The sequence below is a fragment of the Caloenas nicobarica genome, chromosome Z (genome assembly GCF_036013445.1).
Source record: "Caloenas nicobarica isolate bCalNic1 chromosome Z, bCalNic1.hap1, whole genome shotgun sequence".
Taxonomy (NCBI): domain Eukaryota; kingdom Metazoa; phylum Chordata; class Aves; order Columbiformes; family Columbidae; genus Caloenas; species Caloenas nicobarica.
This window is the reverse complement of record NC_088284.1, coordinates 75,984,694-76,008,141: the sequence shown is the minus strand read 5'-3', so window position 1 is coordinate 76,008,141 and position 23,448 is coordinate 75,984,694. Positions and strand designations below refer to the sequence as shown.

Sequence of the window (23,448 nt, the reverse complement as noted above, 5' to 3'; positions counted from 1 at the left end):
GCTCCCTTCCAGCACCACAGCTGGCAGAGCGGGAAGCTCAGGAGTCCTGGATGCCAGGCGAGTGAGTGTGGGCAGCACCAAGCCAGCTGAGATGGCTCCACAGAGTTCGTGCCCTGGCAAGACAGTGCTCTTACCTCAGAGACTCCAGCTCCTCTTCAGAAAGCTCTGACTTGTCCTGCAAGATAAAGAACAGGGATGGTGGACCTCTGAAGAAGCTCGTTGGCTGACAAAAGGGACCCTTTGGAGAGACACTCCATTGCAGCAAGCATGAGGAACACTGCCCGGGCTTCCCAAAGGAGACTCTACCAGGCAGAGCTGGCAGAAATTCCGGCTGCTTGGATTCTCTTTGGGAGACCCTGACCCGAAGCCTGGGGTCTGTAACAGCCACGTCCAGCAGAGCATCTTTCGGGTCTCCACCTGACCGCCAAAGCACTCCGAGAGCCATGCAGGCAGCAAAGGCACCTTCTGCCAAAGTGCTCCATGCCTCAGCCTGGCAGCCTGCAGAGCTCACTCGGGAAGATCCCTCTCCGAGTTGAACCCCATGCAGGCGCTAAGGAGATTGAAGGACAGACAGCAGTGACCCCAACACATCCCACCCTCTCCCTCAGCGGTGATGGGCATTTCGTACTAGGTGTCCCATCTTCCCAGGCCAGGCAGGAGGGCAGAGCTATGGCCTTGGCAAGTGTTGGCTTTACACAGCAAGAGACACTTACACGCAACGTTCCAAGTCCCCAGACCGGCAAGTCAAAGTAGTAAAAACCAGCAGCTGTGGGTCACATTGAGAAGAGAGGGTTATTTTCCTCAGCAGCTGGTCCCTCTCCTGCACACTGAGTGGGCCGGTTTTGGTCGGGGATACTCACAAAACGCGATGAAAATGCACAGGGCAAAGAGCCCCAGCACCCTCGTGGCAAACATGTCTGGCACCTCTGCAGGCCCAGCACACTGGCCACGTGGAGCGAAAATCCTGGTCTCGTCTCGAGATGCAAACGCCACTTCTCGAGCCGTCCACCAGCTGCTCAAAGCACCAGCTTTGTGCTGCTGCCCACGTCTGCAACGTGGGATTTTACAGAGGGCAGCGATTATGACCTCACCACAGCCGACTGGTGACGTCCATTAAGACCTCAGAGGGGCTGCCCTGGCGGGGGCTGCTGTGCCCTTTTGGAGGGACAGACCCGGTGGGTTCACCCACACCTGCAGCTCCCCGAGACAAGGGCCCCAGAAGCACCCGGAGCACCGGGACCAGCACCTACTTGTCTGCCCGGGCAAGCTGCTGTGCCCTGACGCATCTCCTCCTGTGCCAGGCGATGCCCTGACCTGTGCTCCAGGCAGGAAGGTCGTTTGGTGAGAATTCGCAGAGTTTGACCACTCAGCTAGATCAGGGAATTGCCCTTTTTGCACTCAGGCATTGCCAGGTGCTGATGACAGTGAACTGCGGAGCCACCGGGGTCAGTCCAGAGGCAGAACTGGTTTAAGCACTCCCCCCAAACTTGGTGTGCAGGTGTGTCCCGGAGGCAAACGAAAAGTCCATTCAGGCAGGCAAACAGACTTCATTCTAGCCAGAACTCTTTAGCCAATAAACCAACTAGAAAGAGGTTTTCTCCAAATCATTTATCTCTCTGACAACATTCTAAAACAGGTTCGCATACCAGTTGAGGATATAATTATCGTACGACCACATAAGAATAATGAGGATCCACAGCATGCATTCGCTCCCAAAAAAACAGAACAAGAGGCCTCTTTCACTCAAGGGTACCCAGCAGAAAATAATCGCTTGCCTGGTTTGGGATGGGACTCACGTAAGAATAAATCCAGAAGAAAAGTCACCAAAGAGGAGGCGAGGGCACTTAGTGCCAGGAAGGCTGCTTAAACAGTGTCCCAACCTAAGGGAGGGCTCCGTTGACAGACCTCCTGCTCTGAGAAGACCACTCAAAGGGGGTCTTCAGCTGGGGCCCCATTTTATTGCCTGGTGGGATCTGGCTGTGGTCATTACAAGCCCTACAAAACCAGATATGGGTTAACCGATGTGTTCAGATATTCCAAGCCTCAGCCCGTGGCTCGAGGAAAGCGTTGGCTGCCTGGAGATGCCACCCCCACCAAAACCACTATGATGTTGGGAACTTCAGCAAATATTCTGGGGTTGCATTTATTGAAATCACAGATTCAGAGTATCACTTTGGCTGCAAGAGACCCTCATCAGAACCAACCACTGACCTTACTCTGGCACTAAGCCACGTCCATCTACACATCTTTTAAACACCTCCAGGGACAGTGACTCAACTGCTTCCCTGAGCCGCCTGTTCCAGTGCACAAGCAGAGCTGCCACACAACTTCTTTATTACTCTCCCTAAAGGAGCTGTGGTGCCTGCGTGTGGTCGTCATGTCTCGCCCTCTTCCATGCACCTGTACTCGGTACACATAGGTGTACTCTGGGTTTCCCCAGTTGCTCTCCACCTGGAATCTGATGTTCCGAAAGGCACCAGAGGGCTCTGAAGAGTGATGCGGGTTCCCTATGTGACCACGCTATGATTGCTGTGTGGTGGGGCTAAATCCACTCAGTAGCTAGCCTTCTGAAGGGAATTCTATGGGCCAGCTAGTCCTCTGCCATCACACCGCTTTGCATTTCCAATCAAGTGAACAGTAAGTTAATCTCTGAATAGTCACTCATCACTTTTATTCTTCCCTTCCAACACACTGTACTTTTTGCTGTGATTTTTAGCTTGGGCAGCAGCGTGTCCATGTTTTTTTGTGTAGTGATGCTGGGTTAGATTTGAGTTGATGGTTTCTGGTGGCAGGCAGCCCAGCAGCGGTGCCTGACCACAGCTTGAAGAGCACTCTTATGGAGCACAGGATGCAACATGTGCCACGGTGGGAGGGAAGGGCTACCAAGAACACCAGTCCCCGCTTTTTGCTTTCCCCTTCCCCCAGCTTAAACCCTCTCACCCGTTCCTAGTGCTTGGCATAGTCACTCATTACTGTTCCCGCAGGCTTCGGGATGCTGGCAACGGTGGAAGAGTTTGTGAGCCTGAGGAAAGCAAATAAAGAGCTGTGGTGCAAGGGATCAGGAAGGCCTCTGTGGAGCACAGCAGGCCCTCTGTACTTGGGAGGACTGTTTGCAAGCTCTGCCTGCACCAAAATCCTTTCCCCAGCTCCTCTCCCCTTCTCCGCCTGCCTCCCAGCCCCACTACTGTGGTTGCTTACAAGATCTCTGGTGCTGACAACACCTGCAACCACATACGCCCTTGTTCTTTCCCCCCAGCATTCTGGCAGGCAGGCAGGCCTCGCATGTTCCTTGTCCCTGCTGCTGGCTCTGTGGCTGTGTGGGCAGTTTTGTGGTGCCCAGTGTGGGCAGCCCAGGGCTGTGGGGGACGCCCTGCGTGTGTGACCAGTTCTCCACCCACCTGGGCTCCCTGCCCTGCTGAGCACTTTCAGTGCCTTGGATTTAGTGTAAATGAGATTTTAGGGATAACTGAAGGAGCCCCTTTGGGACAGTTTCCCCAGTCGTTATGGAGAACTACTACGGGACATGACATTGGTGTTCAAGAAACAACACTTGCTCAGGCCACATTGCTCTTTGCCCCACAGCACTCATGAATGTCCTCCTTGCTGCCCTAATCCCAGACAACATAACAGCTGGGTGGATCTAGGACTTAACAAATCCCACTCAGTCACTGGTTTTTAGGCTGTCCTTATGTACAGATGAACTTGAAGTTACTTAAGAAATGTTCCATTATGCCCCTTGGTAACTGTCAGAGACTGAAAAGAATTACATCTCAAACCTTGTGCCAAACCAGTAGCTCCAGCCTCAGGAGATGGGACATTGTCAGACTGAAACCTCAAATATTGTAGGCTAGTAGCAGGAGGTGGGATACTCAGGATAAGGCGAATTGTGATTTACATACCAACAATGAGCTAAGGAGCAACAAAGGCCTCTGGCCTTTCACCTTATTGGAGCTTTTGAGGGCTCCTGGTTCTCTCTAAGGAATCTTAAGCCTTCCAGCTGTGAATGGGAACTCATAATACTGCTAAGCCACTTCTGTAAAATTATGAAGACCCACGGCGCTTGCTCTGGGGAGAGGTGCACTCGCAGAACACAGGTCCAGCCCCATGATGGTCCAAGCACGGCAAGGATGCTGTGCAAGAGCAGAGGAAAAAGCCCTGTGGTGCTCTGCAAGGGGAACGAGAGGAAACGGTGGGCACAGCCCCAGGAGAAGGGGGAGGAAGCAGCACACGTGGGGACAGCAACGCCACCTGCACTATTAGTAACACCAAGACTTCCTCTGCACGTTTCCGGCCTTTATTGTCTTTTACTGCCTGACAACCAGGCCTAGCAGGCCAGGAGCCCTTGGTGTCCGCCACAAGCCCCAGCTGCTGGCCCAGATCTGGTTTGGGCAGAGCCTGGGCCGTTCTAGTGCTGCCGGCGGGGTGGTCTCTTGGTGGCTGGAGAAGAGGCCTGGGGGCTGCCCTGCCGGCCCTCCTCTTCGGGGGTCGCCGTGGCCCCCAGGAGACCATTCCCTGCGCTGACTGGCAAAAGATGGACGTGGCGCGGCCTCCTCGAACTCCTCCTGGGGCTCTTCCTGCTCCCCAGGGATAGGAAGGGGGCAGAGGGAGGGCTGCCGGGACCCCCACGGAGGGCAGCTGCTGAGGTGCCGGGCCGGTCGCCCACGTTGTCTCCTTCAGGGCTGCTGGAGGGGGCCGGACCAGGCAGGGGAGACCATCCTTGGGAGGCAGCGGGGCCAGGGCAGCCACGGGGCTGCGCTCCCGCTCCCCGGCAGCACGGCTGTCCTCCAGGCCCAGCACACGGCGGGGCTCCCTGCTGCAGAGTTGCACAGCGCCGTCAATAAACTGATGCACTAATGTCACCAAGCGGTTGTGGAGCGTGGCCCCCAGCAGCTGGACCAGGAGATCTTCATCCAGCCCCAAGAAGACCAGGAGGACCTCACCAGGTCCTCCGCTGTGGCTGCCCGTGAAGACCCGTTCCCAGAGAGCTATCCCAGCAATGAAGATACACAAGCTGCCAAACAACTTCTTTATTAATCTTCCTACAGGACCTGTAGCGCTTGCCGGTCGCCATCATGTCCCGCCCTCTTCCCGTGCACCTGTACTCGGTACAAACAGGTGTACTCTGGGTTTCCCCAGTTGCTCTCCACCTGGAATCTGATGTACCGAAAGGTCCTGGGAAGCTCCTTCTGGAAAGAAACGGGGGGAGCTAGCATTACACAGGTGGCAAGAGCCACATCACATCGCCAGAGCCCCCTCTGCGCACTCTCCCCCTGCTGAGGACCAAATGGCAGCACTGACCAAGGAGGAGCAAGGGCAACCAGGCTCCTCTTTGCCAGCGCCCCGCAGGAGCCCTCTGTGCCTGGAAAGCCAAGGCCTGGCCTCAGAGGCTGCTGAGGGCAGCTGTGGAACCCGGAGGCGCTTGGCTGCCCGGCCTGCCGTGGCAGCTGGGGACAGTCCTGCTGAGGGGGGAACACGTCTGCCGTCCTCCCTCCCGCCATCCCCCTGACGGGGACTGGTTCCCTTCCCGGCCCTGCTCCCACTGCTGCTTTCTCTGCAATGGCCCAAGGAAAAGGAAAGCCCTGGCAAAGGTGGAGCAGCTGCCTCGGCCAGCACAGCAAAGCACCATTTTCTTCCCCTTGCTCTCTTCCCCGCAGACAACAGGGAGCGTGGCAGAGCAGAGCCTGGCTGGGCTGATCCTCTGCCCTCTTTCCCCCAGCGACTTGCAGACAGTGCTGCCTTCTCCCTGGGCATCCTGCCACAGCTCCGGCGGTACCTGCACATGGAACGTCTGAGCGATCTCCTTGTTCACGTCGTAGGTGAACGTCCCCAGGGGAGTTTCTGCCCCTGCCTCATCCACTCCCTCAAAGACAAGAGGCAAAGGCAGCAGGTCAGGCCCGAGCGGGCGTCAGGAGAAGGGCACGCCGAGGCCAAAGCCAGGAACCCTTCCCCACCTCCCTGGGCTCTAGCGGTAGTCTACACAGCTTCGGGTGCCTCTGGGTCAGGCTGCTTTGAGCGCGTGCTCCAGGATGCTTGGCCACGAAGCAGACAAGCCCCAGAGGCACAGAACCCCACGTGCCCCCAGCAGTGCCCAGGGGATGCCGTGCTCTGCAGCAGCCAGCCCCAGGGAGATGTCTGAGGAAGGCGCCATGGGAAGCACAGCTCTGGAACAGCTTTTCCCTGGGGCCAGGCACACCTGAGAAGCGCAAGGCAACGACTTACAAAGACAGCAAACTCTTTCGGGGCTTCGCTGACTTCCCCATGAGGAGAGACTGCCTCGGAGATGTGCCAGACAGTGAAAGCCGTTGGCCAGATGTCTACAGGCAGCCGGATGACCACGTGTCCCCGAGATCCTCGGAAAGCCCAGCATTTTCCAGGGGCAATACGGTGCTGAAAGCAGAAAGCCATGAGCATCAGTGGCGAGGCAACCAAAGAGACAAGAGAGCTTCCTGTTAGGCCAGAAGCAGAGACCTTGCCTTGCATGTGGGCTTCAGTCCTCCTCCTAAATTAATACAAGCCTATGGATAACAGGGCAATATGGAGGTGATTCTAGAAAACCTCTGAGCTCTACCACCTTTTGCAAGCTGTCTCTGCTTTCTCAGAATTTGCAGAGACAGGGCAGGTCTCCTAGTGGACCTCACCACATCTCCCTTTGAAAACTAGGCTGCAGTGCAGGGCCCATGGATCGTCTCTGCCTGCTACCATGGCTCAGCACCCCCCACCACTGCCACCCCCTCTGGAAAGGGGCCTTCAGAGAGAGATGAGGTGAGGCAGTGGGGCTGCCAAGGACCACGTTCCTTGGCCAACTGCAGCCAAGGGTGCTAGGAAGGTCACAGAAGCTGGGTTTCGCTCTGTCCCCCTCCTGATGGGAGGGCAGTGCTGCCAGGGATCAGGGGGTCGGGAATGCCTTGCAGACCGCAGGGCTGAGTGACACGGCCGGACTGAGGGGAAGGGCTGTGCCCTTGGTCCGCCAGGAGCTGAACCACAAGTCAGGCTTTCTCTGTGATACCTGCAAGATTGTCCCTGGACCGTTTGCAGAAAAAAAGTCAAATGGAGAAAGCCACCAGGTCTTGTCGCCTTGTCCAACATAAGTCTTGGATGTCCTCTGCTTGTCGATGGTGCCACCTGACGTGAAGATGGCCAGAGGTTAGGAGCTGAAGCAGCGCATTCAGCTCTATTTGTCAGGCTTGAAAGCAGAGCTGGGCAGACTTTGGGGGGTGCCACACCCAAACCAAGGGCAGCGAGATTTCCTGTCTGTGTACCTATGGATCCCATTGCCCAATCAGGCATCTGGTGGTAGTTTTCCAGCACCTTTTCCATTGCCCTCTGGGTCAAGTCCAAAATTTCCTGGGAAAAATGTGGGGAATGGAGTTATGGCAGTGAACACAAAGACTCTCACCGGCTGCTCTGCATGAACACTGAGGCCTAGCACCGAGCCAAAGAGTGCCTCTGCATCAGAAACCCCAAGGCAAGACCTGTGGGAAAAGCTGCCGACTTGGAGAGTGCCAAGAGGAAGCAGCAGGAGGGAGCCCAAAAAGGTAGCAGGGTCCCAGATCTACCCCTGGCACCTTTACCTCTCTCTTCTCCTCTTGGACACCATGCTCTTCCAGGACCAATCTCACTGCCTGCAGGATGTTCCTCTTGGCAGCAGACACCTGAGCCTGTGTCTCCTTGAGTTGCCGCATCTGCTCCAGCCAAGCCTGTGACTTCCTGGAGACACAGGGAAAGCAGCTCTTGTCCAGCAGCTGCCCAGTCTCTGCAGGCAGGCTCCAAGCCTTGTGCAGAGAGGGGCCCCCTGGGCTTGGCTCAGCCCCGTCTCCCAGCCCCTTTCCTTCCTCTGCTTCACAAATGGCTCCCTTCCAGCACCACAGCTGGCAGAGCGGGAAGCTCAGGAGTCCTGGATGCCAGGCGAGTGAGTGTGGGCAGCACCAAGCCAGCTGAGATGGCTCCACAGAGTTCGTGCCCTGGCAAGAAAGTGCTCTTACCTCAGAGACTCCAGCTCCTCTTCAGAAAGCTCTGACTTGTCCTGCAAGATAAAGAACAGGGATGGTGGACCTCTGGAGAAGCTCGTTGGCTGACAAAATGGACCCTTTGGAGAGACACTCCATTGCAGCAAGCATGAGGAACACTGCCCGGGCTTCCCAAAGGAGACTCTACCAGGCAGAGCTGGCAGAAATTCCGGCTGCTTGGATTCTCTTTGGGAGACCCTGACCCGAAGCCTGGGGTCTGTAACAGCCACGTCCAGCAGAGCATCTTTCGGGTCTCCACCTGACCGCCAAAGCACTCCGAGAGCCATGCAGGCAGCAAAGGCACCTTCTGCCAAAGTGCTCCATGCCTCAGCCTGGCAGCCTGCAGAGCTCACTCGGGAAGATCCCTCTCCGAGTTGAACCCCATGCAGGCGCTAAGGAGATTGAAGGACAGACAGCAGTGACCCCAACACATCCCACCCTCTCCCTCAGCGGTGATGGGCATTTCGTACTAGGTGTCCCATCTTCCCAGGCCAGGCAGGAGGGCAGAGCTATGGCCTTGGCAAGTGTTGGCTTTACACAGCAAGAGACACTTACACGCAACGTTCCAAGTCCCCAGACCGGCAAGTCAAAGTAGTAAAAACCAGCAGCTGTGGGTCACATTGAGAAGAGAGGGTTATTTTCCTCAGCAGCTGGTCCCTCTCCTGCACACTGAGTGGGCCGGTTTTGGTCGGGGATACTCACAAAACGCGATGAAAATGCACAGGGCAAAGAGCCCCAGCACCCTCGTGGCAAACATGTCTGGCACCTCTGCAGGCCCAGCACACTGGCCACGTGGAGCGAAAATCCTGGTCTCGTCTCGAGATGCAAACGCCACTTCTCGAGCCGTCCACCAGCTGCTCAAAGCACCAGCTTTGTGCTGCTGCCCACGTCTGCAACGTGGGATTTTACAGAGGGCAGCGATTATGACCTCACCACAGCCGACTGGTGACGTCCATTAAGACCTCAGAGGGGCTGCCCTGGCGGGGGCTGCTGTGCCCTTTTGGAGGGACAGACCCTGTGGGTTCACCCACACCTGCAGCTCCCCGAGACAAGGGCCCCAGAAGCACCCGGAGCACCGGGACCAGCACCTACTTGTCTGCCCGGGCAAGCTGCTGTGCCCTGACGCATCTCCTCCTGTGCCAGGCGATGCCCTGACCTGTGCTCCAGGCAGGAAGGTCGTTTGGTGAGAATTCGCAGAGTTTGACCACTCAGCTAGATCAGGGAATTGCCCTTTTTGCACTCAGGCATTGCCAGGTGCTGATGACAGTGAACTGCGGAGCCACCGGGGTCAGTCCAGAGGCAGAACTGATTTAAGCACTCGCCCCAAACTTGGTGTGCAGGTGTGTCCCGGAGGCAAACGAAAAGTCCATTCAGGCAGGCAAACAGACTTCATTCTAGCCAGAACTCTTTAGCCAATAAACCAACTAGAAAGAGGTTTTCTCCAAATCATTTATCTCTCTGACAACATTCTAAAACAGGTTCGCATACCAGTTGAGGATATAATTATCGTACGACCACATAAGAATAATGAGGATCCACAGCATGCATTCGCTCCCAAAAAAACAGAACAAGAGGCCTCTTTCACTCAAGGGTACCCAGCAGAAAATAATCGCTTGCCTGGTTTGGGATGGGACTCACGTAAGAATAAATCCAGAAGAAAAGTCACCAAAGAGGAGGCGAGGGCACTTAGTGCCAGGAAGGCTGCTTAAACAGTGTCCCAACCTAAGGGAGGGCTCCGTTGACAGACCTCCTGCTCTGAGAAGACCACTCAAAGGGGGTCTTCAGCTGGGGCCCCATTTTATTGCCTGGTGGGATCTGGCTGTGGTCATTACAAGCCCTACAAAACCAGATATGGGTTAACCGATGTGTTCAGATATTCCAAGCCTCAGCCCGTGGCTCGAGGAAAGCGTTGGCTGCCTGGAGATGCCACCCCCACCAAAACCACTATGATGTTGGGAACTTCAGCAAATATTCTGGGGTTGCATTTATTGAAATCACAGATTCAGAGTATCACTTTGGCTGCAAGAGACCCTCATCAGAACCAACCACTGACCTTACTCTGGCACTAAGCCATGTCCATCTACACATCTTTTAAACACCTCCAGGGACAGTGACTCAACTGCTTCCCTGAGCCGCCTGTTCCAGTGCACAAGCAGAGCTGCCACACAACTTCTTTATTACTCTCCCTAAAGGAGCTGTGGTGCCTGCGTGTGGTCGTCATGTCTCGCCCTCTTCCATGCACCTGTACTCGGTACACACAGGTGTACTCTGGGTTTCCCCAGTTGCTCTCCACCTGGAATCTGATGTTCCGAAAGGCACCAGAGGGCTCTGAAGAGTGATGCGGGTTCCCTATGTGACCACGCTACGATTGCTGTGTGGTGGGGCTAAATCCACTCAGTAGCTAGCCTTCTGAAGGGAATTCTATGGGCCAGCTAGTCCTCTGCCATCACACCGCTTTGCATTTCCAATCAAGTGAACAGTAAGTTAATCTCTGAATAGTCACTCATCACTTTTATTCTTCCCTTCCAACACACTGTACTTTTTGCTGTGATTTTTAGCTTGGGCAGCAGCGTGTCCATGTTTTTTGTGTAGTGATGCTGGGTTAGATTTGAGTTGATGGTTTCTGGTGGCAGGCAGCCCAGCAGCGGTGCCTGACCACAGCTTGAAGAGCACTCTTATGGAGCACAGGATGCAACATGTGCCACGGTGGGAGGGAAGGGCTACCAAGAACACCAGTTCCCGCTTTTTGCTTTCCCCTTCCCCCAGCTTAAACCCTCTCACCCGTTCCTAGTGCTTGGCATAGTCACTCATTACTGTTCCCCCAGGCTTAGGGATGCCGGCAACGGTGGAAGAGTTTGTGAGCCTGAGGAAAGCAAATAAAGAGCTGTGGTGCAAGGGATCAGGAAGGCCTCTGTGGAGCACAGCAGGCCCTCTGTACTTGGGAGGACTGTTTGCAAGCTCTGCCTGCACCAAAATCCTTTCCCCAGCTCCTCTCCCCTTCTCCGCCTGCCTCCCAGCCCCACTACTGTGGTTGCTTACAAGATCTCTGGTGCTGACAACACCTGCAACCACATACGCCCTTGTTCTTTCCCCCCAGCATTCTGGCAGGCAGGCAGGCCTCGCATGTTCCTTGTCCCTGCTGCTGGCTCTGTGGCTGTGTGGGCAGTTTTGTGGTGCCCAGTGTGGGCAGCCCAGGGCTGTGGGGGACGCCCTGCGTGTGTGACCAGTTCTCCACCCACCTGGGCTCCCTGCCCTGCTGAGCACTTTCAGTGCCTTGGATTTAGTGTAAATGAGATTTTAGGGATAACTGAAGGAGCCCTTTTGGGACAGTTTCCCCAGTCGTTATGGAGAACTACTACGGGACATGACATTGGTGTTCAAGAAACAACACTTGCTCAGGCCACATTGCTCTTTGCCCCACAGCACTCATGAATGTCCTCCTTGCTGCCCTAATCCCAGACAACATAACAGCTGGGTGGATCTAGGACTTAACAAATCCCACTCAGTCACTGGTTTTTAGGCTGTCCTTATGTACAGATGAACTTGAAGTTACTTTAGAAATGTTCCATTATGCCCCTTGGTAACTGTCAGAGACTGAAAAGAATTACATCTCAAACCTTGTGCCAAACCAGTAGCTCCAGCCTCAGGAGATGGGACATTGTCAGACTGAAACCTCAAATATTGTAGGCTAGTAGCAGGAGGTGGGATACTCAGGATAAGGCGAATTGTGATTTACATACCAACAATGAGCTAAGGAGCAACAAAGGCCTCTGGCCTTTCACCTTATTGGAGCTTTTGAGGGCTCCTGGTTCTCTCTAAGGAATCTTAAGCCTTCCAGCTGTGAATGGGAACTCATAATACTGCTAAGCCACTTCTGTAAAATTATGAAGACCCACGGCGCTTGCTCTGGGGAGAGGTGCACTCGCAGAACACAGGTCCAGCCCCATGATGGTCCAAGCACGGCAAGGATGCTGTGCAAGAGCAGAGGAAAAAGCCCTGTGGTGCTCTGCAAGGGGAACGAGAGGAAACGGTGGGCACAGCCCCAGGAGAAGGGGGAGGAAGCAGCACACGTGGGGACAGCAACGCCACCTGCACTATTAGTAACACCAAGACTTCCTCTGCACGTTTCCGGCCTTTATTGTCTTTTACTGCCTGACAACCAGGCCTAGCAGGCCAGAAGCCCTTGGTGTCCGCCACAAGCCCCAGCTGCTGCCCCAGATCTGGTTTGGGCAGAGCCACGGCCGTTCTAGTGCTGCTGGCGGGGTGGTCTCTTGGTGGCTGGAGAAGAGGCCTGGGGGCTGCCGGCCCTCCTCTTCGGGGGTCGCCGTGGCCCCCAGGAGACCATTCCCTGCGCTGACTGGCGAAAGATGGACGTGGCGCGGCCTCCTCGAACTCCTCCTGGGGCTCTTCCTGCTCCCCAGGGATAGGAAGGGGGCAGAGGGAGGGCTGCCGGGACCCCCACGGAGGGCAGCTGCTGAGGTGCTGGGCTGGACGCCCACGTTGTCTCCTTCAGGGCTGCTGGAGGGGGCCGGACCAGGCAGGGGAGACCATCCTTGGGAGGCAGCGGGGCCAGGGCAGCCATGGGGCTGCGCTCCCGCTCCCCGGCAGCACGGCCGTCCTCCAGGCCCAGCACACCTGGGGCTCCCTGCTGCAGAGTTGCACAGCGCCGTCAATAAACTGATGCACTAATGTCACCAAGCGGTTGTGGAGCATGGCCTCCAGCAGCTGGACCAGGAGATCTTCATCCAGCCCCAAGAAGACCAGGAGGACCTCACCAGGTCCTCCGCTGTGGCTGCCCGTGAAGACCCGTTCCCAGAGAGCTATCCCAGCAATGAAGATACACAAGCTGCCAAACAACTTCTTTATTAATCTTCCTACAGGACCTGTAGCGCTTGCCGGTCGCCATCATGTCCTGCCCTCTTCCCGTGCACCTGTACTCGGTACACACAGGTGTACTCTGGGTTTCCCCAGTTGCTCTCCACCTGGAATCTGATGTACCGAAAGGTCCTGGGAAGCTCCTTCTGGAAAGAAACGGGGGGAGCTAGCATTACACAGGTGGCAAGAGCCACATCACATCGCCAGAGCCCCCTCTGCGCACTCTCCCCCTGCTGAGGACCAAATGGCAGCACTGACCAAGGAGGAGCTAGGGCAACCAGGCTCCTCTTTGCCAGCACCCCGCAGGAGCCCTCTGTGCCTGGAAAGCCAAGGCCTGGCCTCAGAGGCTGCTGAGGGCAGCTGTGGAACCCGGAGGCGCTTGGCTGCCCGGCCTGCCGTGGCAGCTGGGGACAGTCCTGCTGAGGGGGGAACACGTCTGCCGTCCTCCCTCCTGCCATCCCCCTGACGGGGACTGGTTCCCTTCCCGGCCCTGCTCCCACTGCTGCTTTCTCTGCAATGGCCCAAGGAAAAGGAAAGCCCTGGCAAAGGTGGGGCAGCTGCCTCGGCCAGCACAGCAAAGCACCATTTTCTTCCCCTTGCTCTCTTCCCCGCAGACAACAAGGAGCGTGGGAGAGCAGAGCCTGGCTGGGCTGATCCTCTGCCCTCTTTCCCCCAGCGACTTGCAGACAGTGCTGCCTTCTCCCTGGGCATCCTGCCACAGCTCCGGCGGTACCTGCACATGGAACGTCTGAGCGATCTCCTTGTTCACGTCGTAGGTGAACGTCCCCAGGGGAGTTTCTGCCCCTGCCTCATCCACTCCCTCAAAGACAAGAGACAAAGGCAGCAGGTCAGGCCCGAGCGGGCGTCAGGAGAAGGGCACGCCGAGGCCAAAGCCAGGAACCCTTCCCCACCTCCCTGGGCTCTAGCGGTAGTCTACACAGCTTCGGGTGCCTCTGGGTCAGGCTGCTTTGAGCACGTGCTCCAGGATGCTTGGCCACGAAGCAGACAAGCCCCAGAGGCACAGAACCCCACGTGCCCCCAGCAGTGCCCAGGGGATGCCGTGCTCTGCAGCAGCCAGCCCCAGGGAGATGTCTGAGGAAGGCGCCATGGGAAGCACAGCTCTGGAACAGCTTTTCCCTGGGGCCAGGCACACCTGAGAAGCGCAAGGCAACGACTTACAAAGACAGCAAACTCTTTCGGGGCTTCGCTGACTTCCCCATGAGGAGAGACTGCCTCGGAGATGTGCCAGACAGTGAAAGCCGTTGGCCAGATGTCTACAGGCAGCCGGATGACCACGTGTCCCCGAGATCCTCGGAAAGCCCAGCATTTTCCAGGGGCAATACGGTGCTGAAAGCAGAAAGCCATGAGCATCAGTGGCAAGGCAACCAAAGAGACAAGAGCGCTTCCTGTTAGGCCAGAAGCAGAGACCTTGCCTTGCATGTGGGCTTCAGTCCTCCTCCTAAATTAATACAAGCCTATGGATAATAGGGCAATATGGAGGTGATTCTAGAAAACCTCTGAGCTCTACCGCCTTTTGCAAGCTGTCTCTGCTTTCTCAGAATTTGCAGAGACAGGGCAGGTCTCCTAGTGGACCTCACCACATCTCCCTTTGAAAACTAGGCTGCAGTGCAGGGCCCATGGATCGTCTCTGCCTGCTACCATGGCTCAGCACCCCCCACCACTGCCACCCCCTCTGGAAAGGGGCCTTCAGAGAGAGATGAGGTGAGGCAGTGGGGCTGCCAAGGACCACGTTCCTTGGCCAACTGCAGCCAAGGGTGCTAGGAAGGTCACAGAAGCTGGGTTTCGCTCTGTCCCCCTCCTGATGGGAGGGCAGTGCTGCCAGGGATCAGGGGGTCGGGAATGCCTTGCAGACCGCAGGGCTGAGTGACACGGCCGGACTGAGGGGAAGGGCTGTGCCCTTGGTCTGCCAGGAGCTGAGCCACAAGTCAGGCTTTCTCTGTGATACCTGCAAGATTGTCTCTGGACCGTTTGCAGAAAAAAAGTCAAATGGAGAAAGCCACCAGGTCTTGTCGCCTTGTCCAACATAAGTCTTGGATGTCCTCTGCTTGTCGATGGTGCCACCTGACGTGAAGACGGCCAGAGGTTAGGAGCTGAAGCAGCGCATTCAGCTCTATTTGTCAGGCTTGAAAGCAGAGCTGGGCAGACTTTGGGGGGTGCCACACCCAAACTAAGGGCAGCGAGATTTCCTGTCTGCGTACCTATGGATCCCATTGCCCAGTCAGGCATCTGGTGGTAGTTTTCCAGCACCTTTTCCATTGCCCTCTGGGTCAAGTCCAAAATTTCCTGGGAAAAATGTGGGGAATGGAGTTATGGCAGTGAACACAAAGACTCTCACCGGCTGCTCTGCATGAACACTGAGGCCTAGCACCGAGCCAAAGAGTGCCTCTGCATCAGAAACCCCAAGGCAAGACCTGTGGGAAAAGCTGCCGACTTGGAGAGTGCCAAGAGGAAGCAGCAGGAGGGAGCCCAAAAAGGTAGCAGGGTCCCAGATCTACCCCTGGCACCTTTACCTCTCTCTTCTCCTCTTGGACACCATGCTCTTCCAGGACCAATCTCACTGCCTGCAGGATGTTCCTCTTGGCAGCAGACACCTGAGCCTGTGTCTCCTTGAGTTGCCGCATCTGCTCCAGCCAAGCCTGTGACTTCCTGGAGACACAGGGAAAGCAGCTCTTGTCCAGCAGCTGCCCAGTCTCTGCAGGCAGGCTCCAAGCCTTGTGCAGAGAGGGGGCCCCTGGGCTTGGCTCAGCCCCGTCTCCCAGCCCCTTTCCTTCCTCTGCTTCACAAATGGCTCCCTTCCAGCACCACAGCTGGCAGAGCGGGAAGCTCAGGAGTCCTGGATGCCAGGCGAGTGAGTGTGGGCAGCACCAAGCCAGCTGAGATGGCTCCACAGAGTTCGTGCCCTGGCAAGACAGTGCTCTTACCTCAGAGACTCCAGCTCCTCTTCAGAAAGCTCTGACTTGTCCTGCAAGATAAAGAACAGGGATGGTGGACCTCTGAAGAAGCTCGTTGGCTGACAAAATGGACCCTTTGGAGAGACACTCCATTGCAGCAAGCATGAGGAACACTGCCCGGGCTTCCCAAAGGAGACTCTACCAGGCAGAGCTGGCAGAAATTCCGGCTGCTTGGATTCTCTTTGGGAGACCCTGACCCGAAGCCTGGGGTCTGTAACAGCCACGTCCAGCAGAGCATCTTTCGGGTCTCCACCTGACCGCCAAAGCACTCCGAGAGCCATGCAGGCAGCAAAGGCACCTTCTGCCAAAGTGCTCCATGCCTCAGCCTGGCAGCCTGCAGAGCTCACTCGGGAAGATCCCTCTCCGAGTTGAACCCCATGCAGGCGCTAAGGAGATTGAAGGACAGACAGCAGTGACCCCAACACATCCCACCCTCTCCCTCAGCGGTGATGGGCATTTCGTACTAGGTGTCCCATCTTCCCAGGCCAGGCAGGAGGGCAGAGCTATGGCCTTGGCAAGTGTTGGCTTTACACAGCAAGAGACACTTACACGCAACGTTCCAAGTCCCCAGACCGGCAAGTCAAAGTAGTAAAAACCAGCAGCTGTGGGTCACATTGAGAAGAGAGAGTTATTTTCCTCAGCAGCTGGTCCCTCTCCCGCACACTGAGTGGGCCGGTTTTGGTCGGGGATACTCACAAAACGCGATGAAAATGCACAGGGCAAAGAGCCCCAGCACCCTCGTGGCAAACATGTCTGGCACCTCTGCAGGCCCAGCACACTGGCCACGTGGAGCGAAAATCCTGGTCTCGTCTCGAGATGCAAACGCCACTTCTCGAGCCGTCCACCAGCTGCTCAAAGCACCAGCTTTGTGCTGCTGCCCACGTCTGCAACGTGGGATTTTACAGAGGGCAGCGATTATGACCTCACCACAGCCGACTGGTGACGTCCATTAAGACCTCAGAGGGGCTGCCCTGGCGGGGGCTGCTGTGCCCTTTTGGAGGGACAGACCCTGTGGGTTCACCCACACCTGCAGCTCCCCGAGACAAGGGCCCCAGAAGCACCCGGAGCACCGGGACCAGCACCTACTTGTCTGCCCGGGCAAGCTGCTGTGCCCTGACGCATCTCCTCCTGTGCCAGGCGATGCCCTGACCTGTGCTCCAGGCAGGAAGGTCGTTTGGTGAGAATTTGCAGAGTTTGACCCCTCAGCTAGATCAGGGAATTGCCCTTTTTGCACTCAGGCATTGCCAGGTGCTGATGACAGTGAACTGCGGAGCCACCGGGGTCAGTCCAGAGGCAGAACTGGTTTAAGCACTCCCCCCAAACTTGGTGTGCAGGTGTGTCCCGGAGGCAAACGAAAAGTCCATTCAGGCAGGCAAACAGACTTCATTCTAGCCAGAACTCTTTAGCCAATAAACCAACTAGAAAGAGGTTTTCTCCAAATCATTTATCTCTCTGACAACATTCTAAAACAGGTTCGCATACCAGTTGAGGATATAATTATCGTACGACCACATAAGAATAATGAGGATCCACAGCATGCATTCGCTCCCAAAAAAACAGAACAAGAGGCCTCTTTCACTCAAGGGTACCCAGCAGAAAATAATCGCTTGCCTGGTTTGGGATGGGACTCACGTAAGAATAAATCCAGAAGAAAAGTCACCAAAGAGGAGGTGAGGGCACTTAGTGCCAGGAAGGCTGCTTAAACAGTGTCCCAACCTAAGGGAGGGCTCCGTTGACAGACCTCCTGCTCTGAGAAGACCACTCAAAGGGGGTCTTCAGCTGGGGCCCCATTTTATTGCCTGGTGGGATCTGGCTGTGGTCATTACAAGCCCTACAAAACCAGATATGGGTTAACCGATGTGTTCAGATATTCCAAGCCTCAGCCCGTGGCTCGAGGAAAGTGTTGGCTGCCTGGAGATGCCACCCCCACCAAAACCACTATGATGTTGGGAACTTCAGCAAATATTCTGGGGTTGCATTTATTGAAATCACAGATTCAGAGTATCACTTTGGCTGCAAGAGACCCTCATCAGAACCAACCACTGACCTTACTCTGGCACTAAGCCACGTCCATCTACACATCTTTTAAACACCTCCAGGGACAGTGACTCAACTGCTTCCCTGAGCCGCCTGTTCCAGTGCACAAGCAGAGCTGCCACACAACTTCTTTATTACTCTCCCTAAAGGAGCTGTGGTGCCTGCGTGTGGTCGTCATGTCTCGCCCTCTTCCATGCACCTGTACTCGGTACACATAGGTGTACTCTGGGTTTCCCCAGTTGCTCTCCACCTGGAATCTGATGTTCCGAAAGGCACCAGAGGGCTCTGAAGAGTGATGCGGGTTCCCTATGTGACCACGCTATGATTGCTGTGTGGTGGGGCTAAATCCACTCAGTAGCTAGCCTTCTGAAGGGAATTCTATGGGCCAGCTAGTCCTCTGCCATCACACCGCTTTGCATTTCCAATCAAGTGAACAGTAAGTTAATCTCTGAATAGTCACTCATCACTTTTATTCTTCCCTTCCAACACACTGTACTTTTTGCTGTGATTTTTAGCTTGGGCAGCAGCGTGTCCATGTTTTTTTGTGTAGTGATGCTGGGTTAGATTTGAGTTGATGGTTTCTGGTGGCAGGCAGCCCAGCAGCGGTGCCTGACCACAGCTTGAAGAGCACTCTTATGGAGCACAGGATGCAACATGTGCCACGGTGGGAGGGAAGGGCTACCAAGAACACCAGTCCCCGCTTTTTGCTTTCCCCTTCCCCCAGCTTAAACCCTCTCACCCGTTCCTAGTGCTTGGCATAGTCACTCATTACTGTTCCCGCAGGCTTCGGGATGCTGGCAACGGTGGAAGAGTTTGTGAGCCTGAGGAAAGCAAATAAAGAGCTGTGGTGCAAGGGATCAGGAAGGCCTCTGTGGAGCACAGCAGGCCCTCTGTACTTGGGAGGACTGTTTGCAAGCTCTGCCTGCACCAAAATCCTTTCCCCAGCTCCTCTCCCCTTCTCCGCCTGCCTCCCAGCCCCACTACTGTGGTTGCTTACAAGATCTCTGGTGCTGACAACACCTGCAACCACATACGCCCTTGTTCTTTCCCCCCAGCATTCTGGCAGGCAGGCAGGCCTCGCATGTTCCTTGTCCCTGCTGCTGGCTCTGTGGCTGTGTGGGCAGTTTTGTGGTGCCCAGTGTGGGCAGCCCAGGGCTGTGGGGGACGCCCTGCGTGTGTGACCAGTTCTCCACCCACCTGGGCTCCCTGCCCTGCTGAGCACTTTCAGTGCCTTGGATTTAGTGTAAATGAGATTTTAGGGATAACTGAAGGAGCCCCTTTGGGACAGTTTCCCCAGTCGTTATGGAGAACTACTACGGGACATGACATTGGTGTTCAAGAAACAACACTTGCTCAGGCCACATTGCTCTTTGCCCCACAGCACTCATGAATGTCCTCCTTGCTGCCCTAATCCCAGACAACATAACAGCTGGGTGGATCTAGGACTTAACAAATCCCACTCAGTCACTGGTTTTTAGGCTGTCCTTATGTACAGATGAACTTGAAGTTACTTAAGAAATGTTCCATTATGCCCCTTGGTAACTGTCAGAGACTGAAAAGAATTACATCTCAAACCTTGTGCCAAACCAGTAGCTCCAGCCTCAGGAGATGGGACATTGTCAGACTGAAACCTCAAATATTGTAGGCTAGTAGCAGGAGGTGGGATACTCAGGATAAGGCGAATTGTGATTTACATACCAACAATGAGCTAAGGAGCAACAAAGGCCTCTGGCCTTTCACCTTATTGGAGCTTTTGAGGGCTCCTGGTTCTCTCTAAGGAATCTTAAGCCTTCCAGCTGTGAATGGGAACTCATAATACTGCTAAGCCACTTCTGTAAAATTATGAAGACCCACGGCGCTTGCTCTGGGGAGAGGTGCACTCGCAGAACACAGGTCCAGCCCCATGATGGTCCAAGCACGGCAAGGATGCTGTGCAAGAGCAGAGGAAAAAGCCCTGTGGTGCTCTGCAAGGGGAACGAGAGGAAACGGTGGGCACAGCCCCAGGAGAAGGGGGAGGAAGCAGCACACGTGGGGACAGCAACGCCACCTGCACTATTAGTAACACCAAGACTTCCTCTGCACGTTTCCGGCCTTTATTGTCTTTTACTGCCTGACAACCAGGCCTAGCAGGCCAGGAGCCCTTGGTGTCCGCCACAAGCCCCAGCTGCTGGCCCAGATCTGGTTTGGGCAGAGCCTGGGCCGTTCTAGTGCTGCCGGCGGGGTGGTCTCTTGGTGGCTGGAGAAGAGGCCTGGGGGCTGCCCTGCCGGCCCTCCTCTTCGGGGGTCGCCGTGGCCCCCAGGAGACCATTCCCTGCGCTGACTGGCAAAAGATGGACGTGGCGCGGCCTCCTCGAACTCCTCCTGGGGCTCTTCCTGCTCCCCAGGGATAGGAAGGGGGCAGAGGGAGGGCTGCCGGGACCCCCACGGAGGGCAGCTGCTGAGGTGCCGGGCCGGTCGCCCACGTTGTCTCCTTCAGGGCTGCTGGAGGGGGCCGGACCAGGCAGGGGAGACCATCCTTGGGAGGCAGCGGGGCCAGGGCAGCCACGGGGCTGCGCTCCCGCTCCCCGGCAGCACGGCTGTCCTCCAGGCCCAGCACACGGCGGGGCTCCCTGCTGCAGAGTTGCACAGCGCCGTCAATAAACTGATGCACTAATGTCACCAAGCGGTTGTGGAGCGTGGCCCCCAGCAGCTGGACCAGGAGATCTTCATCCAGCCCCAAGAAGACCAGGAGGACCTCACCAGGTCCTCCGCTGTGGCTGCCCGTGAAGACCCGTTCCCAGAGAGCTATCCCAGCAATGAAGATACACAAGCTGCCAAACAACTTCTTTATTAATCTTCCTACAGGACCTGTAGCGCTTGCCGGTCGCCATCATGTCCCGCCCTCTTCCCGTGCACCTGTACTCGGTACACACAGGTGTACTCTGGGTTTCCCCAGTTGCTCTCCACCTGGAATCTGATGTACCGAAAGGTCCTGGGAAGCTCCTTCTGGAAAGAAACGGGGGGAGCTAGCATTACACAGGTGGCAAGAGCCACATCACATCGCCAGAGCCCCCTCTGCGCACTCTCCCCCTGCTGAGGACCAAATGGCAGCACTGACCAAGGAGGAGCAAGGGCAACCAGGCTCCTCTTTGCCAGCGCCCCGCAGGAGCCCTCTGTGCCTGGAAAGCCAAGGCCTGGCCTCAGAGGCTGCTGAGGGCAGCTGTGGAACCCGGAGGCGCTTGGCTGCCCGGCCTGCCGTGGCAGGTGGGGACAGTCCTGCTGAGGGGGGAACACGTCTGCCGTCCTCCCTCCCGCCATCCCCCTGACGGGGACTGGTTCCCTTCCCGGCCCTGCTCCCACTGCTGCTTTCTCTGCAATGGCCCAAGGAAAAGGAAAGCCCTGGCAAAGGTGGGGCAGCTGCCTCGGCCAGCACAGCAAAGCACCATTTTCTTCCTCTTGCCCCCTTCCCCGCAGACAACAGGGAGCGTGGCAGAGCAGAGCCTGGCTGGGCTGATCCTCTGCCCTCTTTCCCCCAGCGACTTGCAGACAGTGCTGCCTTCTCCCTGGGCATCCTGCCACAGCTCCGGCGGTACCTGCACATGGAACGTCTGAGCGATCTCCTTGTTCACGTCGTAGGTGAACGTCCCCAGGGGAGTTTCTGCCCCGGCCTCATCCACTCCCTCAAAGACAAGAGACAAAGGTAGCAGGTCAGGCCCGAGCGGGCGTCAGGAAAAGGGCACGCCGAGGCCAAAGCCAGGAACCCTTCCCCACCTCCCTGGGCTCTAGCGGTAGTCTACACAGCTTCGGGTGCCTCTGGGTCAGGCTGCTTTGAGCGCGTGCTCCAGGATGCTTGGCCACGAAGCAGACAAGCCCCAGAGGCACAGAACCCCACGTGCCCCCAGCAGTGCCCAGGGGATGCCGTGCTCTGCAGCAGCCAGCCCCAGGGAGATGTCTGAGGAAGGCGCCATGGGAAGCACAGCTCTGGAACAGCTTTTCCCTGGGGCCAGGCACACCTGAGAAGCGCAAGGCAACGACTTACAAAGACAGCAAACTCTTTCGGGGCTTCGCTGACTTCCCCATGAGGAGAGACTGCCTCGGAGATGTGCCAGACAGTGAAAGCCGTTGGCCAGATGTCTACAGGCAGCCGGATGACCACGTGTCCCCGAGATCCTCGGAAAGCCCAGCATTTTCCAGGGGCAATACGGTGCTGAAAGCAGAAAGCCATGAGCATCAGTGGCGAGGCAACCAAAGAGACAAGAGAGCTTCCTGTTAGGCCAGAAGCAGAGACCTTGCCTTGCATGTGGGCTTCAGTCCTCCTCCTAAATTAATACAAGCCTATGGATAACAGGGCAATATGGAGGTGATTCTAGAAAACCTCTGAGCTCTACCACCTTTTGCAAGCTGTCTCTGCTTTCTCAGAATTTGCAGAGACAGGGCAGGTCTCCTAGTGGACCTCACCACATCTCCCTTTGAAAACTAGGCTGCAGTGCAGGGCCCATGGATCGTCTCTGCCTGCTACCATGGCTCAGCACCCCCCACCACTGCCACCCCCTCTGGAAAGGGGCCTTCAGAGAGAGATGAGGTGAGGCAGTGGGGCTGCCAAGGACCACGTTCCTTGGCCAACTGCAGCCAAGGGTGCTAGGAAGGTCACAGAAGCTGGGTTTCGCTCTGTCCCCCTCCTGATGGGAGGGCAGTGCTGCCAGGGATCAGGGGGTCGGGAATGCCTTGCAGACCGCAGGGCTGAGTGACACGGCCGGACTGAGGGGAAGGGCTGTGCCCTTGGTCCGCCAGGAGCTGAACCACAAGTCAGGCTTTCTCTGTGATACCTGCAAGATTGTCCCTGGACCGTTTGCAGAAAAAAAGTCAAATGGAGAAAGCCACCAGGTCTTGTCGCCTTGTCCAACATAAGTCTTGGATGTCCTCTGCTTGTCGATGGTGCCACCTGACGTGAAGATGGCCAGAGGTTAGGAGCTGAAGCAGCGCATTCAGCTCTATTTGTCAGGCTTGAAAGCAGAGCTGGGCAGACTTTGGGGGGTGCCACACCCAAACCAAGGGCAGCGAGATTTCCTGTCTGTGTACCTATGGATCCCATTGCCCAATCAGGCATCTGGTGGTAGTTTTCCAGCACCTTTTCCATTGCCCTCTGGGTCAAGTCCAAAATTTCCTGGGAAAAATGTGGGGAATGGAGTTATGGCAGTGAACACAAAGACTCTCACCGGCTGCTCTGCATGAACACTGAGGCCTAGCACCGAGCCAAAGAGTGCCTCTGCATCAGAAACCCCAAGGCAAGACCTGTGGGAAAAGCTGCCGACTTGGAGAGTGCCAAGAGGAAGCAGCAGGAGGGAGCCCAAAAAGGTAGCAGGGTCCCAGATCTACCCCTGGCACCTTTACCTCTCTCTTCTCCTCTTGGACACCATGCTCTTCCAGGACCAATCTCACTGCCTGCAGGATGTTCCTCTTGGCAGCAGACACCTGAGCCTGTGTCTCCTTGAGTTGCCGCATCTGCTCCAGCCAAGCCTGTGACTTCCTGGAGACACAGGGAAAGCAGCTCTTGTCCAGCAGCTGCCCAGTCTCTGCAG

The 23,448-nt window shown here is 56.3% G+C and overlaps 3 protein-coding genes across 3 annotated transcripts; all 3 read right to left on the bottom strand.

The window, feature by feature from the left end:
- Nucleotides 1–507: 507 nt before the first annotated feature.
- Nucleotides 508–7,601, bottom strand: LOC136002125 (SUN domain-containing protein 3-like; the record flags this gene model as incomplete). The annotated part of the gene is made up of 10 exons (XM_065656959.1): nt 508–550; nt 1,092–1,155; nt 2,340–2,458; nt 4,664–4,957; nt 5,044–5,186; nt 5,774–5,860; nt 6,220–6,387; nt 7,007–7,122; nt 7,260–7,344; nt 7,572–7,601. Coding segments are annotated over 10 exons (1,149 nt in total), but the record flags the coding sequence as incomplete, so codon positions are not given.
- A 377-nt stretch (nt 7,602–7,978) lies between these two features.
- Nucleotides 7,979–15,442, bottom strand: LOC136002123 (SUN domain-containing protein 3-like; the record flags this gene model as incomplete). The annotated part of the gene is made up of 9 exons (XM_065656958.1): nt 7,979–8,023; nt 12,469–12,654; nt 12,702–12,798; nt 12,885–13,027; nt 13,615–13,701; nt 14,061–14,228; nt 14,848–14,963; nt 15,101–15,185; nt 15,413–15,442. Coding segments are annotated over 9 exons (957 nt in total), but the record flags the coding sequence as incomplete, so codon positions are not given.
- Nucleotides 15,443–16,196: 754 nt separating this feature from the next.
- Nucleotides 16,197–23,290, bottom strand: LOC136002122 (SUN domain-containing protein 3-like; the record flags this gene model as incomplete). Its single annotated transcript, XM_065656956.1, has 8 exons — nt 16,197–16,239; nt 20,353–20,646; nt 20,733–20,875; nt 21,463–21,549; nt 21,909–22,076; nt 22,696–22,811; nt 22,949–23,033; nt 23,261–23,290. Coding segments are annotated over 8 exons (966 nt in total), but the record flags the coding sequence as incomplete, so codon positions are not given.
- Between the last annotated feature and the right edge of the window lie 158 nt (nt 23,291–23,448).